This window comes from Peromyscus californicus, unplaced genomic scaffold (assembly GCF_007827085.1).
Source record: "Peromyscus californicus insignis strain IS unplaced genomic scaffold, ASM782708v3 Scaffold_6__1_contigs__length_162567912, whole genome shotgun sequence".
Lineage (NCBI taxonomy): Eukaryota > Metazoa > Chordata > Mammalia > Rodentia > Cricetidae > Peromyscus > Peromyscus californicus.
The window spans coordinates 88462756-88479705 of NW_026294584.1; the positions used below are offsets into that span (position 1 = coordinate 88462756).

The 16950-nt window shown below is 42.4% G+C and overlaps 1 protein-coding gene across 2 annotated transcripts in view; it reads right to left on the bottom strand.

The window, feature by feature from the left end:
- The window catches only part of Dnah6 (dynein axonemal heavy chain 6), a 220711-nt gene that overhangs the window by 139470 nt on the left and 64291 nt on the right, over positions 1–16950 (bottom strand). For both annotated transcript variants that reach the window (XM_052718995.1, XM_052718994.1), the window contains exons 23-26: positions 13536–13632; positions 12292–12511; positions 10727–10891; positions 10535–10645 (exon numbers count right to left, since the gene is read on the bottom strand). In XM_052718995.1, the coding sequence (XP_052574955.1) occupies positions 10535–10645; positions 10727–10891; positions 12292–12511; positions 13536–13632 (593 nt within the window). The remainder of the gene's footprint in view (positions 1–10534; positions 10646–10726; positions 10892–12291; positions 12512–13535; positions 13633–16950) is intronic.

Sequence of the window (16950 nt, forward strand, 5' to 3'; positions counted from 1 at the left end):
CCGACAATCTCCCTGTGGTGTTTCTGCTTCTCTCAAGACGGTTGCTCTCTTTCCCTGTTCTGTTTCAAGGGTGAATCTTTAGAAATGCAGTGGCACTTGGGAGTGCAATTAAATTTGGAGCTGAAGATCAAGCCGAGGTCCTTGTTGGAAACACTGCTGACAGATAATATATCTTCGTTGTCTAGATTGGATTTCTACTGTTAATTGTTCCCTTTGCTAGGAAAAGCTTTTTAGTTTGGTATAGTTCCATTGTCTGTTTTTGCTTTTGCTGTCATGGCCAGAAAATCAATGTGAAGGAAAATGTCATGGAACTTTTGGCTTTGAGTCATATGTTTAAATCTTTCCTGAATCTACTTTGAATTGATTTTTATATGTGGCATAAGATAACAATAAGAATACTAAATAACTCAAATTAAAAAATGGGAAAATGACTTGAATACTACTTTTCTAAAGAAGAGATACCAAATGCCCAGTGTCTATACCTGTATCTATGTATTGATGTCTGTATCTATATCTATATATCCATATATGATGCTGAATATCTCTAGTCACCAAGCATGTTGCTATCAAAAGTTCAAAGTAGGGAAAATGAAATTATGAAGTTTGCAAACACATGACTATCCCCATTCTTTCTCTGAGACATTTCTGTTTGTGTGAACAGTGCGTGCTGAGATTCATGGCTGCCCAGACACCAAAGGTGTCCTGGTTTGCTTTTTATTGCTGCAGAGACACCACGACAAAAATCAGCTCGGGAGCAAAGGGTTTATTTCCACTTACAAGTTACAGTCCATCGTCCAAGGAAGCCAAGGCAGGAGCTCAAGGTGGGAGCTGATGTGGAGGCCGCGGAACAATGCTGCTTACTGGCTTGCTCTCCATCACTTTCCCAGTTTACTTTCTTGTATACTAGGACCACATGCCCAAGGATGGTACCACCTACAATGGGCTGATCCCTCCCACATCAGTCATTAATAAGAAAGCCCCCATAGACATGCTCACAGGTCAGTCTTAGAGAGGTAGTTTCTAAACTGAGGCTCCGTCTTCTCAGATGACTCCAGCTCCCCAGTGTGTGTCAAGGCGACAAAGAAACAAAACAAAACAAAACAAAAAACCCCAGCACAGAGAGCAAATGAGGGTTGAATGCTCAGCCTTCAATAAGACATTGATAGCGTCCTCCCTAAGGCACAAGGGACATGATAGAAGAGGGAGGAGAAGCATGTAAGAACCAGGGTGAAGGGTAGGAAATGTCATCTTCAGGGTCCAGCACAGCCATTCCATGATCTCAGAGCAGCTGTGTTGTCTGTACTGGGCCTGCATAAGACTGGGCCCATCAACAGCCAATGGCGGATCAAGGAGACGCTTGGGGGGGGCAGCTGCCCCTCCTTGCTGAACTATTGGCTGCTGATGGAGTCTGAGAGGAAGGACAGTCATTGCCTTCATGGTGTAATCAGTGGTGAGTCCACCAGGTTCCAGTGAACAGTTCCAAAACCTAGGGCCACACAGGTGGTCCTGTGTAAAAACCAGGGGGTCACAAAACAAAACAAAAAGATAACGAACGTGAGAAAGGGACCTCTAAAGAGTATGGTGGGGATGAGAAGCGTGGGAGACATGTAAGAGAGGGTAAGGGTGAGAATAAATTGAGTGTGCTATCTACATGTATGAAATTGTCAAAGAACAAATAGTAAAAAGTCACAATGTGATGCCACCTCAAAGCCATTATCAAAAATAAAGAGATAACAAGTGCTGGCAAGGGCATGGAGCAGCTGGGGATCCCTGGACACGGTTGGTAGGAATATGAGGTTGGGACATGTGGATGGGACATGGTACAGAGGTTTCTCAAAAACAAAACAAACCAAACCTAAAAACAGAATTACAATTCTATTTTTAGTAACCCAGTAACCCAATTTCTGAGCATATATATCAAAGAATTTAAATCAGGGTCTTAAGGAGCATTATTTGCCGCAGTCAGCATGAAGAAATAACCTAAAACGCCATCAGTGGATAAAGAAAATGTGTCCTACACACACAGCGGACTAGCATTCAGCCTGAAAAGGAAGGGAATCCTGTCACAGGCGACAACAGGGATGAATTGGATGGACACTAAGTTAAATAAAATAAGCCAGTCACAGGAATGAGGTGTGTCTAGTCATCAAACTTGTATAAACAGAGAAGAGTGGTGGTTGCCAGGGCTGGCAGTGGGGGTATTGCTGTTCAGCAGACATGGAGCTGTAGAGTTGGGTAAGATGAATGTGTTCTGAGATCTGCTGCACAACACTGCGGTCTATTGCTAGAAATACTGTACTGTGCATTTACGATATGTTTTTAATGTGTGTGTGTGTGTGTGTGTGTGTGTGTGTGTGTGTGTGTGTGTGTGTGTGAAGTCTCGGATGCATGCAGAAGCCAGCGAAGGACAGAGGGTGCCTTCCCCCATTGCATTGTCTTACTGCCTTGAGAGAGTGTCTCACGGAAACGGAAGTTGCTGTTTAAGGGGGGCTGGCTAGCTTACCAGTAAGTTCCTACGCTCTGGCCCACAGCACTGTGGTTTCAGACATGCACAGCAATGCTGGCCTCACTCAGAACTTTTTAATAAAAATACAAAATTCTGTGAGAGGCATCCTAACTGTAGCAGTTAGCTTTCTATTGCTGTGATAAAAACATCATGATAAGGGCAGTTTCACAGAAGGGAGTGTTTGTTTGGGCTTACAGTTCCAGAGGGATCGGAGTCTGTGATGGCAGAGCGAAGGCGAAGGGTTAAAGCAGGAAGCTGGGGGATCTAATCTTTAGTCCGAAAGCATGAAACAGAGAGATCACACTTGGAATAGCAGAGGCTTGGAGATCTAAAAGCCCACCCGTAGTGACACACTTCCTCCAACAAGGCTACACCTCCCAAGCTTCCCCAAATAGTGCCACCATCTGGGGACCAAGTGTTCAAATACTGAGAAACGATGGGGGACATCTCATTCAAACCACAACACAGATCCTAGTAAACATAATTATGTTTAAATCTTTGCAAATCATTATAAATAACTGTGGGAGCCCATTCTCAGGTTCCTCGTGGCTTTACCTAGCATGTCCGCATAGAGGATGATTAGGGTCACGGGCCTGAGTGCAGATGTCTGGGATGGTCTGCACTTGGCTGTGCTGGGGGAGGAGGTCTTTTGCTCCACCCCTTGGCGTCTCTATAAAAACCCTGGGGCAGAGACAGTCGGGGGCCGTTGGAATAGGTTCCAGGCCCTCTCGAGGCTATCCTTTATTTTCTATCTGTTTATCTCTGCAAGATTCTCCGCTATAAATCCTTCTATCTAATATTTCCTGCTGCTCGCACTCAAGAAAACTCTGGGGAACTGTGGGGGTGGTTGGGTAAACGCCCCACAGAATGGCACCATGAACAGGGACTAAAGAAAAAAGAAAAAAAAGGGATTAAAGAAAAAAGAAAAAAAAGGGACTAAAGAAAAAAATGGGGGACTAAAAAAAGGGGGACTAAAGACAAAGTAATAGGGACTAAAGATAAAGGAAAATAATAGTTTTATTACAGAGTTTTTGGCGAAAGTGCTGAGTCAGCCCTGCCAGCGGAAAGGCATGCCGGTGTTATGAAAAATCTATATTTTTTATATATATTGAGAGGCAGGGGTTTTATCCTCGAGAGAAAAGGAAAGCGGACTGGAAGGATGTCCGATGCTGCAGCAAAATTCTCTTCGGTCAAAACTTTCTATCTTCTATCCCTTTCTCAATTTCTATCTGCGAAAAATAAGTATAAGGTATAGGGTAGTAATATAGTGTAGGAAAAACTTAGAAGTGTAAGATCATGTAGGAAAAAATAAGGCAACTAGACAGAAAAACTCTACAATTTTCTAACATTGAGGGGCTATAAACACAAACTGGGAAAAACTTTCTTTGGGCTTTTTGGGTAGTAAAAAAGCTCTTCTTTGAGCTTATGGGGAAGAATAAGTTTCCTGTGGAAGCTTTTGACCTGGGGACAGCTGAAATGCTAAGTCCAAGCAGCAGGAGAAAGTGATTTCTCCCTGAGGCAAAAAAGGGTGTAAAAAGCCAAAGTTTAAAGTTGGGAAGTTTTGGGAAAAGTTGGTCTTTCTTTCTCTTAGGGGGAAAAAAATCTTTCTCTTAAACTATAAAGCTTTTCTTGGAAAATTTGGGGGGAAAAAACTCTCTAAAAAGCCTTCATCTTTCTCAAAAGCTCTTAAAAACTAAAGCCTTTAACTTTCTCAGAAGGGCAAAAATTAGAATCACCTGAAGATATTAGTATGGGGACCACCTGTGATTAGCTCTAAGGGAAAACAAACCTCTTAAGACAGCAAAACCTCTCCAAGTTCTCTTTCAAGCTTTAAAAATCCTCCCTGCAATGCAGGAGGCAGGGACAAGTTCCTAAAACCCTCTCTTCTAAGCTCTGTCTCTTCAAGCCAGGAAAAGACAGTGGGTCAGAGTACCCTGAGGGAAACGCTTGGGAGAGTGTGGGTAAAGAGCTACAGAGAGCCCAAATAGGGCAGCAAACTTTACCTGAAAAAAGCAAAAAAGCCAAGCTTTTCAGTTACAACCAAGCTGAGGCATCAAGGGTTTTGTTTGATTGAGCATTTCAGAATGAAAAGGTGCTCCTAATCGTCCTAATGCAAAGATCCCCTGAAGCTTGCAAACTGTTAGCATTGTATCCTCGCTTCTGACCAAAAACCCAGAGGCGACTGGCCAGTGTCTCTGAGTTGGACTGCATTTCGGGGATACTAGGGTTCCTGTAGTTGCAAACTTCCTGGAGCACAGAGCTGAGGCAGGAAGGTGCAGGACCCAGGGGAAGATTGCTAATGAACAAACAAAACTAAAGCCAATGGGAACAGCACAGTTGTCTGCTTTCCTATAAGTCCCGGGTTGATAGGTCCACAGCTGCAAAAAGAAAACTGACAAAAAAGCTTTTCTATCAAAGTAAGGACCTTTCTGGGAAAACAGTAAAGGTGAACTGTGTCTGAAGCAGTTGTGCTGCTGAGTCCGAACGCTGTCTGGGGAAAGAGCCCAGCCAGGGCAGAACAGAACTATCCAGGAGTAAAGCTTTCTTTTCTGTCAGAGAAAGCACCTCTTTGAGAAAAGCTTTGTTTCAACTGCCTCCCTGAGATGAGGGAGTGTAGCCCTAAGAGGTGATTGCCTCTGGCATAAGCTCTGTCCTTGAGCACCCAGACAGACAAGCAAATGCAACCCACAGGGGGACTGGGTCAGGTGAAGGCCTGATGAAGCAAAACGCCTGTCCTAATGGGAGTTTAGAGATGGCAAAAACCTCTCCTTAGATTTTCAGTCTGTACGCAAACCACACAGACCCCGAAAACAGAAACAGACAAAAAGCCTCTACCTTCAGTAGCAGGGAAAGCTGCCACTGTAGTGTTGGAAACTGTTTCTGGGGTAGCAGGATAAACTGAGATCGAACTGGGAACTGTCTGGGGGAAAGACTCTGAAGAAACAGAAGGGACATAATCCTCCCCAGAAAGATGCATGACCTGAAAAAGCTGCTAGAATTTGAGGCAGATTCTGGGGGAGAAAAAAAAGCCCCTACCTCCAAAAGCAGCTAGCAGAGGAACAGAGCTGCAGACAAATACCTGAAGCTCTGCATCTGGGGAAGGAAGGAACAAGCAAAATGAGAATAAAATCAGTGGGAGAAAATCTCTCTGAAGGAGCTATGGAAAAGCTGTTGTAAATGATCTTGTTTTTCACTGACTGGCTAAGACAAACACAAGCCCCGAGGAAAGTTGCTATCAGAAATTGCCCACCTCAATGCGCGCTAAGGAGGCAGGTGCAGTTCTGATTTGGGGGCCAGTGTCAAATGAAGGAGAGACACCTGTTAAAGCCAGCTGAGGAGAGACCAGAAACCTCCCAATGTCCCAAAGCTGAAAATGTAAAATGCTTGTTCAAATCTCCCGTTGCAAAAGCAAAAAACTTTGTTCAAACTTCCCGGGCAAGAATTTGTAAGCAAGTCTGGTAAAAGAGAACCAGTTGACTCTCAGACCCAAAAAGAACTATGGGAAATGACTGATATAAGGGAAATGATATAAAGAACTGATATAAGGGACTGATATTATTATGGACTGATATAAGGGAAATGCATTCTGGGAAAGGTAGTTTTTCCGCTAAAGATGGCGACATTGCCCTGAAACACTTGTCAGCTCGAAAATACGTTCATGGTAAACTTAAAATACAGCTTTTAAAAGAATAAGGAAAATCATCTAAGAGTTTAAGTGTCAGTTCCAATGAAAAATTGAAAGGATACGGAACTAGGCGCTTCGAGGTTTGCCTTATTTACCCTAATAGCTGTGCAAAGTTTTTACGGTAGTTGGATGACAAAAAGCTACCTTTAAGAGCAAACAAGCCACTTTAAAATCGTTAAGAAAACAAGGGAAAGCAGTTTATACGCTGAACGTTGTGTTAGATATGAAGGAAACTTATGTGAAATTAAAAATTACGTCTTGAACAAACTGCCTGCAATGAGTAATTCCTTTCCAAATCTAATAAGGAGACAAGGAAACAGGCATTCAAAAAGAAATGACTGCTTTATAGATGGGAAACAAACTTCAGAAAATCTAGCTGTCTTACAAAAGAGTTGCTTCACCTGAAAGTTCCTTATAAGAAATCAATGCTAAATATCACAGCTGCTAATAACATCAGGAGTTAAAGCTAATGAAGTGAAAATGCTAAATCCTGAAAGTGCTTTCTTTCAGAGTAAGCTAATAAAGGATATGTTTCATGAAAGAACATCTATGTTCTTGACTCCTTTGAATAGTAACAGTTTTGGTGAAAATATTGGAACAACAACCAAGTCAAAATGTTTCAATAAATTCAAGATGCTATTCACAAAAGAAAGCTGCCATGCTTTGTGGGCCATATTAGAGCTCACTCCAATCTTCCTGGTCCTTTAGCTGAGGGTAATGCGAAATGGAAAGATCCCTGCTTGGGATTATGGAAGGGTCCCGATCCTGTGTTAATATGGAATTGAGGACATGTTTGTGTTTTTTCACAAGAGGAGAATTAAGCTCGGTGGTTACCAGAGCGTCTGGTAAGGAGCATGGAACTAAGGAAGGGTCAGCTCCAATGACGTTTCTATAAAGAAACCAGAATGAAAGTGGCTCGATTAGTGTTTCTGAGGTTTTGTCACTGGTTAATGCAAACAGTGAGGAAATAGAGTTCGGAGCTGTGCCGCTTTGGGCTTTACTAGCTTCTTTAGAAAAATACTTTATATCACCTAATAGCTGTGCAGTATTTGGTGAAGAGCTTTACAGCAGCTAAATACGGTAATTTCACTCAGTGTGAAGTGAAGTTTTTCGGTAGAACGAACCAAAAGTACTGCTGTAATAGAAATGTTTGTCTGAATTGAAGCACTTAGGGAACTATTATGAATTTGGGTAAAGGGACAGCCTCTAGTTAAAAAACCGTCTACCACTGACAGTGCATCTCTGCCGGTTCCGGAACGGCTGAGAGAACTGGCAACTTTGGAGTGTGGCGTCATCCTGGGAAGGTTACAGTCCCCTAGCAACAACTATCACAATTCTATAACAACAACACTCACTAAATCCCAGTGCTTTATAACAAAGCTGACTATAAACTCTAAACTTTAGCAATGATGTACGTACTTCCTGTCTAGTTAAGAATCTTTCTAATAGAGATAGTGATAATAATTAAGAGTAAGAAATAGAAAAAGATGAAAATAAGATGTGAGTTTGTAGAAATTCTCTTGTTAGATCTGTGTTAAAGAAATCTTTAGGTGTTTGCTAAGTTAAATATATGCTAATGGTAGCCCTATATAAGTTTGTAAAATAGATCTATAGAGTTCCTTTAAGAATATAAGCTTGCAAGAAGTATTTAAGGTAGTCTTAAGACATGTAGTAATAAGCTTGTAAGAAGTAAAGATGCTAGTTGTAAATGTAAGTTTAAATAAGAAATAAGATGGAATGAATATAAGAAATATATAAGAAGTAATAAGAAATATATTTGCTAAAGTAGTTCTATAGTTTCCTTAAGGAGTATAAATAAGTAGATGTTAATACGTTATATGTGAGTTTGTAAAATGTTGAATGTGAGTCTAAATGCTTTGCAAGACAAAAAATGTTATGTGTGAGTTTGTGAAAAAGTGTAAATGTTAAGTGTGAGTCTATTAATGTATATGATGAAAAAACCTGAGATCTAGAAGTTAGTGTCCTAGAAGACTGCAAAGCAGGCAGTCTGAGCGGTTTTCAAAAGTTCCAGAAGCCGCTAAGAAGTTAAGAATGGCGGACGCCAGAACCAGCACAAGGCATCCACAGCTAAGATCCATGGAAAATCAACGCAACACAGAAAAACCTGAGCTAACATCAAAAACGGTGCGGTTTAGAATACTACTGTACCTAAAAAGGTCTGGCTTGAGAATAAGTTCAGAGACGCTTGTTTGAACAAAAATTGTTAACTGCAAAAAGTTTTGGTTGTAAAACATCTCTTCATATTTTGAAGTGAAAGCCTAATACCAGAATTTATTTGTTTGAACTTTTTGAACTTAAAATGAGATAAAACTACAAAAAGATTTTGGTTATAGATTTTTTCATATTTGGAAGGCTAGTACCAGAATTTATCATTTGAATTTTGGGACTATTGAAATGAACAATAGAGATTTTATTGCAATGGGACAATTTTGAGTTTATTCATAGTAATGACCTAGGAACAGTTTTCTGGAATTGGGTTAAAAATGGAACTGTTTAAATGAAGAAATTTATTATTTCTACCTAGAATCAAGATGCAGTTTTGTGTATGCATATATGCTTTATTAATTGGTGATTCATGAATTGTTTTGTGTAACTGTTTATGTAAAAATGAAATTACTTACAGAACTGGTTTTGTGTTATAAATGGAACTGTTTAAATGGAAAAGTTTGGGTTTTCTAACTAGGCTTGAGATTTTGCTTAAATTATAAAGAAAAGGGGGAGAGTTAATATTCCTTAGTCTAATTTCAAAAGTTGTTTGAGTGGATTAATGTCATGTTTTGTTAGTAAGAAATGCAAATGGGGTATACTAAGAGACTACTTTTAAAGTGTGTAAAGAGTTTTATTAAGAAACTGCTTTTGGATGTTTTGCTAAAAGTTTTCAAAGTGTTAATGGTTAGATTGAAAATATTGCTTTTCAATATGGGTTTGTAGGAATTGTATGAGTTTGGGTTCTTCTAACTAGGTTTGAGATTTTGCTTAAAAAATTATAAAGAAAAGGAGGAGTTATGAGGTTGAATTATGTTTGCAGAAATTATATTTACCCTATTGATATTAATGCACCCTGGTTTTGTGGAGTTAAGGAAATATTTAAGTTTGATGTGAATACATTGAAGTTTTTCCTATGTTCTGTTAGCAAGAAAATTCAAATGATTGAGTTAAAGTTGTAAGACGGAGAAAATTGTTAACTATATTTAACACCATATATGCTAATTCAAATGGTTCTGTTAAGAGTTTGCTTTGAGTTGTAAGATTGAGAGAATTGTGACTATGTATAGCAATATTTATGTTAACCTGTTAATGGTAATGATGAAGCTAAGGGATTCTTTAAGTTTGTAGTCACCTTAAGAGTTTTTGGTTTAGAAAGGGCTTGAGGCAGCTAAGACTGCTGTAGTCACCTTGGACCTAATTCAAAAGAGAAATGCCATCTTTATCATCCTCTACTCCCATATTGGGAGGTGTAACAGCTATGGAGATTGCTGTTAGGCATTAATAGTTATTTTTTATATATTAAGAAAGGGGGACCTGTGGGAGCCCATTCTCGGGTTCCTCGTGGCTTTACCTAGCATGTCCGCATAGAGGATGATTAGGGTCACGGGCCTGAGTGCAGGTGTCTGAGATGGTCTGCACTTGGCCGTGCTGGGGGAGGAGGTCTTTTGCTCCACCCCTTGGTGTCTCTATAAAAACCCTGGGGCAGAGACAGTCGGGGCCCGTTGGAATAGGTTCCAGCCCCTCTTGAGGCTATCCTTTATTTTCTATCTGTTTATCTCCACAAGATTCTCCACTATAAATCCTTCTATCTAATATTTCCTGCTGCTTGCACTCAAGAAAACCCTGGGGAACTGTGGGGGTGGTTGGGTAAACGCCCCACAAATAACCCTCATGTTTCCCTCTTAAATTGCTTTCCCTCGTAGTTTATAGCTACTCATATAAATACTAAAGAATCATCAAGGGAGTGTCCCTAAGAAAAAACTGAACATGATGACTCCAGTAAGGACTCCGAAGGTTTGGAAGTCATGTCAGCACTTTAGAACTGAAACAAAGTGAATTTGCATTAACCATGATAAAAACCAAGGGGACCTAAGCTGGGTGGCGGTGGCGCACGCCTTTAATCTCCGTGAGTTTGAGGCCAGCCTGGTCTACATAGCGAGTTCCAGAACAGCCAAGGCTACACAGAGAAACCCTGTCTCAAAAAAACAACCTGAAAACAAAACACCCCTCCAACAACAACAACAACAACAACAACAACACCAACACCATGGGAACCATCTTGCCATCTTGCACGGACGGCAACATGTACAAGGCCTCTCTGATAAAGAACTTACCTCGAAATTTACTTTTTCAAATTCTTCCAGGGCCTCAAAGTGATTACCTTCAGATTCCAGACACTCGGTCAAATCCCGGCACCACATAATCTGAGAGATGGTCAGGATCACCTGCGACAAAACATCTCCCTTAGGCGTGTGCTTTGTCGCACCAAAGCCGGCTCCAGAAAGGGAAAGCTAGCAGCGCGTTACTTGGGAAGGGTGGCCAGCCGTCACCCACTCTGTCCGCGGTTTCCCCTGGTAGTCGGCGATGGCCGCTTTGCACAGGCGGCGGAGGGCCGTGAACATGGCTTCCTCTACCTTACCCAGCCATTCTTCCACGTTGCCTCTCGCCTTGAGGCCTTTCCCCAGGCCAACCTGTGAGGCGATGAGGATGGTTAGAAAGGGACCGTAAAATAAATCTTTTTTTTTTTTTTTTTTGGTTTTTCGAGACAGGGTTTCTCTGTGTAGCTTTGGAGCCTGTCCTGGATCTCACGCTGTAGACCAGGCTGACCTCGAACTCACAGAGATCCTCCTGGCTCTGCCTCCCGAGTGTTGTTGGGATTAAAGGTGTGTGGGACCACAGCTGGAGAGATGGCTCAGAGGTTAAGAACACTGACTCTTCTTCCAGAGGTCCTGAGTTCAATTCCCAGCACCCATATGGTGGCTCACAACCATCTGTAATGAGATCTGGCGCCCTCTTCTGGCCTGCAGGGATACATGCAAACAGAACACTGTATACACGATAAATAAATAAATCTTAAAAGAAAGAAAGAAAGTGTCTTAGGTGGGGCTTGTGAGCTGCCCACATGCTGCATTTCTACAACAGAACCCTGAGCTCTGTAAACAGTGAGGCCTTTGGCAGTTCTCACATAACCCACCCCTTTGCTGCGTTCTAGTAAAAGCATGCTTTTAGGACGGGCTTCTTGAAAGAGGGCTCCCCAAGGCTCCATGCATTTCATCAACCATTTCCCTTTGCATCTGAGAAGTCTGATCTACATCTTTTCAGCTCAGCACTTTTCATGCTTCTTTCTCTGACTTCCAGTAACTTGGGTATCTGCTTGTTTAGGATTCCTTTAACCACTTTTTCCGTGGAAATTTCATGTTTTCTCAATGTTTTATCCTGAATTCTCTTATTTCTTTCCTTCTGCATCAGCAATGATGCATGCATACATGTATGCGTCTATATTTGTGCGCGTGCGTGCGCGTGCGCGTGCCTGTGCGTGTGTGTGTGTGTGTGTGTGTGTGTGTGTGTGTGTGTGTGTGTGTGCCTTTCACTCTTCTAGTGTTCTCCAAATGCAGGGGCTTCACAGCTCTGGAGGAACTGTAGTAACAGATTCTTTCACACAGAGCACAATGGCTGCCACATTAAGTCATTTACATAGAGTAACAGCTGCAAGTCCCTGTCGCCCTGCTAGTAGGGTGCTACTGCTCATACTATCTCGTGGAAGCGATTAGAGGGTGGTAGGTCTTGATCCAGGTGCCCTGGTCAAGCCCCGGCACTCTGGGCCGGTCACTGTTCCTCTTTGCAGAGCTGGCTAACATGTGATGGTTTCTCTCCACTTCATTCCCCAAACAGACCATTGTGAGTATCGTGGCGGCTTCTAGTTTCTCCTTTAGCTGTCCAGCTCTTTGAGGGTAAGAGTTTTCTCTCAGTTATTCTCGAAACTGCTGGGCTATCAGAGTCCCTGACAAGCCTAGGGTGAGAATGAGCAGCCTCGACCCGGGTCCCAGACACGTGATCAAGTTTATCCACGAGGAACTGTTGAGCACCTTACCCGCTCTCCCTCAGGTGATAGCATTGCTAAAATGTCATTGGTGAAGACCTTTTCCGGCTCGGTGTCCATGCCAGGGATTTTCCCTTCTGCTGGAGGCATGAGCGCAAACTCGAGCTTCGAAATAGAGTCGAAGCATTTCCTTAGATGAGGCTGCACGGCTTGTGGATTTCGTGTCTGGGCCAAGATCTCCAGGAGCTCATCATTTGACAGGAAGTAAAACCTGCAGAGTTAAAGGAACACCTTGATGTAAAGCATGACTTGACATTGATGCCCAGTCTTGGGTAGACGTAAAAGGTAAGATCCTGCCACATCTGCTCCTGGGCACTGATGCCCTGGGCTTCTAACCCCACTTCTCTGGGGTTGGGGGTAGGCCACATGTCTCTAAGGAAGTTCTTGTAAAGGTTAATGATGATGTATCTCGAACACCTAGGCCTAGTAGCTAGAATAGAAAGGATTTTTCTAAAAATTATTAATACCATTAGATCTTGCTACAATATTGGCCTGTTTGCCTGTTACTTGGCTTTGAGTTTTAGTGAAGCTATGTCACACAGCACGTTAACTATTGAAGAGCTAATAGACAGATGGGTGGTTGTGGAGCCCTTTGGTCCTGTGACAGTGTACCAATCACAAGGCAACATATGCTGCTATGAAAAGTGACAGACTATGATTCTGCCAACATACATGGCCATACTTACGAGGAAATGAAGCATCCTGCCTGTGTTTCCATTATCATTTTACGCGAAATGGGTAAAGAACGAGCTTGTCTGTTCCTGACCAAACTTAGGCCTAAGTAATCCAAGTGTGCGTTAGAAAAGGCAGTTATTTCAGTCTCTGTTTTGTCTGAAGTTCTAGACTACCAAATCATGCCAACATGGCAAAGTGAGTTGTCGGGCCTCACCTCGGGGCCCACGGTGAGAGGGCGAAGACTCTAGGGCCCACGCTAAATGCAGGGAATAGAAGAGTTAAAGCTGGGGAGGCCGCATTGCTGAGGATGGGGAGATGAAGGGAGTGACGTGCTGTGGGTTCCCTGTACCCTCAAGCAGAGAGTGAGCTTTGCTCTCCTCCAGCCTGGGCATCTCTGAGAGCGTAGTGTTTGCCCACAAGTCTGAGGCAATTGCAAGCAGCATGGGCATCCTCGTCTCCTCTCCAGTTCTCTGAGGTTTGGAGGGTGTAACTGTCATTTCTAATTGATCTACAGTCTACAACAAAATGTCGTAGGTTGTTGTTTTTTTTTTTTAACTTACCTTGGAAAGATAACTCTCTTTGACTCTAAATATGCCTCCAGACACTTCTGAATTTGGTCAAGTAATGCATTATTGTTTTGAAAAGTCTCCAGAAGCCCTATTATTTGAAAAAAAAGTTGGCAAATTATATTAAAATAGAGAATACCATTTTAAATGAAAATAAAAGATATTAACATTTTAAAGTCTCTGTTTTGTTTGGTAGAATAATGAATAATAAAATGGTAGTATTGGCTGAGATGCTTCGTTCTTTAAAAATTTTTCCTTTTTCATGCATATGTTGTGTTGTGCTGTGCATTATGAGTGTATGTATATATGTTTGCATGTTTGTGGGAGCACATGTATGTGTGTGCGGGTGCTCATGCCCATGTATAGATATTCAGGGCCTGGAGTTCATAGCAACAATCTTCCTTGATGGCTCATCCACCCGACTCTTTTGAGGCAGGGTCTCTCAGCCAAACCCGGAGTTTCCCGCTAGTGTCGCTCAGCTCCCTCTGGGTATGCCCATCTCCACCTTTGGGTTTTGTAATTCTTTCCAAGGCTGGATTACATGTGAGCTACACCCGTCACCCGGCCTCTGTGTGGGCTCTGGGGACCTGAATTCCAGGCTTTTTACTTGTGTGGCCATCGCTTGAACTGCTAAGCCACCTCCCCAGCCCAAGAATTACTACTGCTAGTTAGTTATACTATTTTAATATCTACTTCATTTGAACAGCACTTTTAATTGTAGATGACTTTGGCCAGCGTCCGCTGCTTTTAGGGGGCTGTGAGTCCACAGGGCAGACAGAACCAGCGTCTGGAACCTTCCTGCTCCTTGTCAGTTTCCTGCTTGCCTGCTTTCTGTCACGGTTAAATGCTAAGTGTGGCAGCAGGCACTGCTCTCCAGTAGTCAGCTGCAGCTCCGGAGGCAGCAGCCTCCATGCTTCTCCATCTTTGTGCTTTTGATGCTGAGCACAGTCCCTGCTTCCCTACCTGCCCAAGAACAAACCCCAAATCTTTATCACGGCTTCTGAGACCCTGTGTAGTCAACAGCTCCATCTAGTGGCCCGTCACCCACCTGAGCCCCCGGGTCCCTCGGACCTCGCACCAAGCACGCTACTGGGGGGGAGGGGCGTGGACACACAACTCCATAGCGACAGGGAACACGCTAAGCATGCTCTTGCCTTAGGAGCCTGGTTGTGCTCTTTGTTCTCTCTGCCTTTCTGCCTTCCTGCAGAGGCACACATACTGTCACTCTTTCCTGCAAGTTTCTGCTCAAAAGCCACTTTATTGAAAAGCCTAATAACACATAAACACACATGCATGTACACTTGCTCACACACATGCATACACACACATAAATACATACACACATATATACACACGTACACACAGACATACACATACATATACACACATTCATACACACACATGCACACATACATGCAGACACATACACATGCAAACACATATATACACATACATACATATGCCACAAACATACATATACATACACATGCGCACACACACGCCATACACATACATGCACACACACATGCAAACACACATATATACATACATATGCCACAAACATACATATACATACACACATGCACACACACATGCAAACACACATATACACATACACACATATGCCACAAACATACATATACATACACACATGCACATACACATGCCATACACATACATATGCACACACACATGAACACACATGCACCCACAAATAAACACATGTGCACACACACCTACCCACATGCATAAATACGCATGTATACACATGAACATACTCACATACACTCATACACAGATATACACATACACACGTATACACACGCATGCACACACACACATACACACACATACACAATAACCCTCAGCTACTCCCTTATCCTACTTTATTTTTCTTTATGGCTTTACCATCATCTGATTTATTACAGGTCTACACTTCTTTATTTGAAATCTTGAGGCCAGATATATTTTGGAATTATATTCTTTTTTTAATTTCAAGAGACCTGTTTTCCATTCATCATTTATAGATGCCCTAAAACCCATTCACATATGGACAGCACAAAGTGAACCCAGTAGGTTATAGGAGGTGGGGGTGGGGCAAGAACAGGGAGGAAGAGGAGGAGGAGGAGGAAGGGGATGTGAAGTCAGGTGGATTTGGGGAGAATGAGGAGACGATATGATCTAAATATATTATATTTGTGTATGAAACTTCCAAAGGATAAATAATTTTAAACGTCTGTTTTATAACAAGTCTTTAGGGACATCACTCTGTAACCAAATGTTGCTGTGTTTGGACACTGAAGGTTTGAACATGGCCATGGAGGGACTGTGGCAGGCAGGGCAGTGGTCCCGCCTCCAGAGATGATGATGCTCTAATCCCTACAGCTGTGGGTCTGCTTGGTTTATATGGACATGGGAACTTTGCAGAGGTATGGGGAGGATATTCTATACCATCCAGAACACCTGTGTAACAAAGGGTCCAAGGCTGCTGAGGTGTTATTACCAGCTGGAAGACAGCCGTGAGCCACCAGCGGTGAGCAGCCTCCCTAAGACATTTGTGGATGTTTGATTTCTACCATCCCATAGTTTTCCTTTCCTCTGTCTTATGTAAGAATCTTTGGGCAAAGAACATAGCCCCCAAAGTCGCCTTTGCTAGGCAGGGTCTGTGTCTGAGACTATTCCACATCATAGCCAGATGCTGCCATTGGCCACATGACAAGCAGGCTGGCTGGGGCTTTAGTATAGAGTGTAAACTTCAGTGAGTATATGTGCATTCCAGAAACTGGATGCATATGCACAGAAACAGAACTTGTTATAACATTTCAACCTTGATGCTGGGTGGGGGTGGGGTGGGGTGGGGTGAGACGACATCTTTGGTGGTATAGCCACTGACAAGGTGCCCATGATCCTGTAAACCACACTAAATTCATTGGTTCACACACACGAAAAGACGTGAGAGTGGAAAGGCGACTAGTTGGGAATAAGAAGAGGATCAGCAGGAAGGAGTGGGAGGGGACAAGAGAAGGTAATAGGACTGAATATTAGCAAAATATACGATACACATGCATGAAAATGTCATGCTGTAACTCATTGTTATATATAATTAGTATATCTAGGAGAAACAGTTAAAAATAATTTCAACCATAATTTGGGCTTCTTTGTAAAAAAGAATCAGGCATTCTTAAGTATGTGGATTTATGTCAGAGTTGATTTGATTTGATTCCATTGATCCACGTGTCTGTTTATGCCAATACCAAGCTGTTTTTATTACTGTAGCTCTGTAGTAGAGCTTGAAGTCAGGGATGGTGATGATTCCAGTTCTTTTATTGTACAGGATTGTTTTAGCTATCCTGGGCTTTTTGTTTTTCCATATGAAGTTGAGTATTGTTATTTCAAGGTCTGTGAAGAA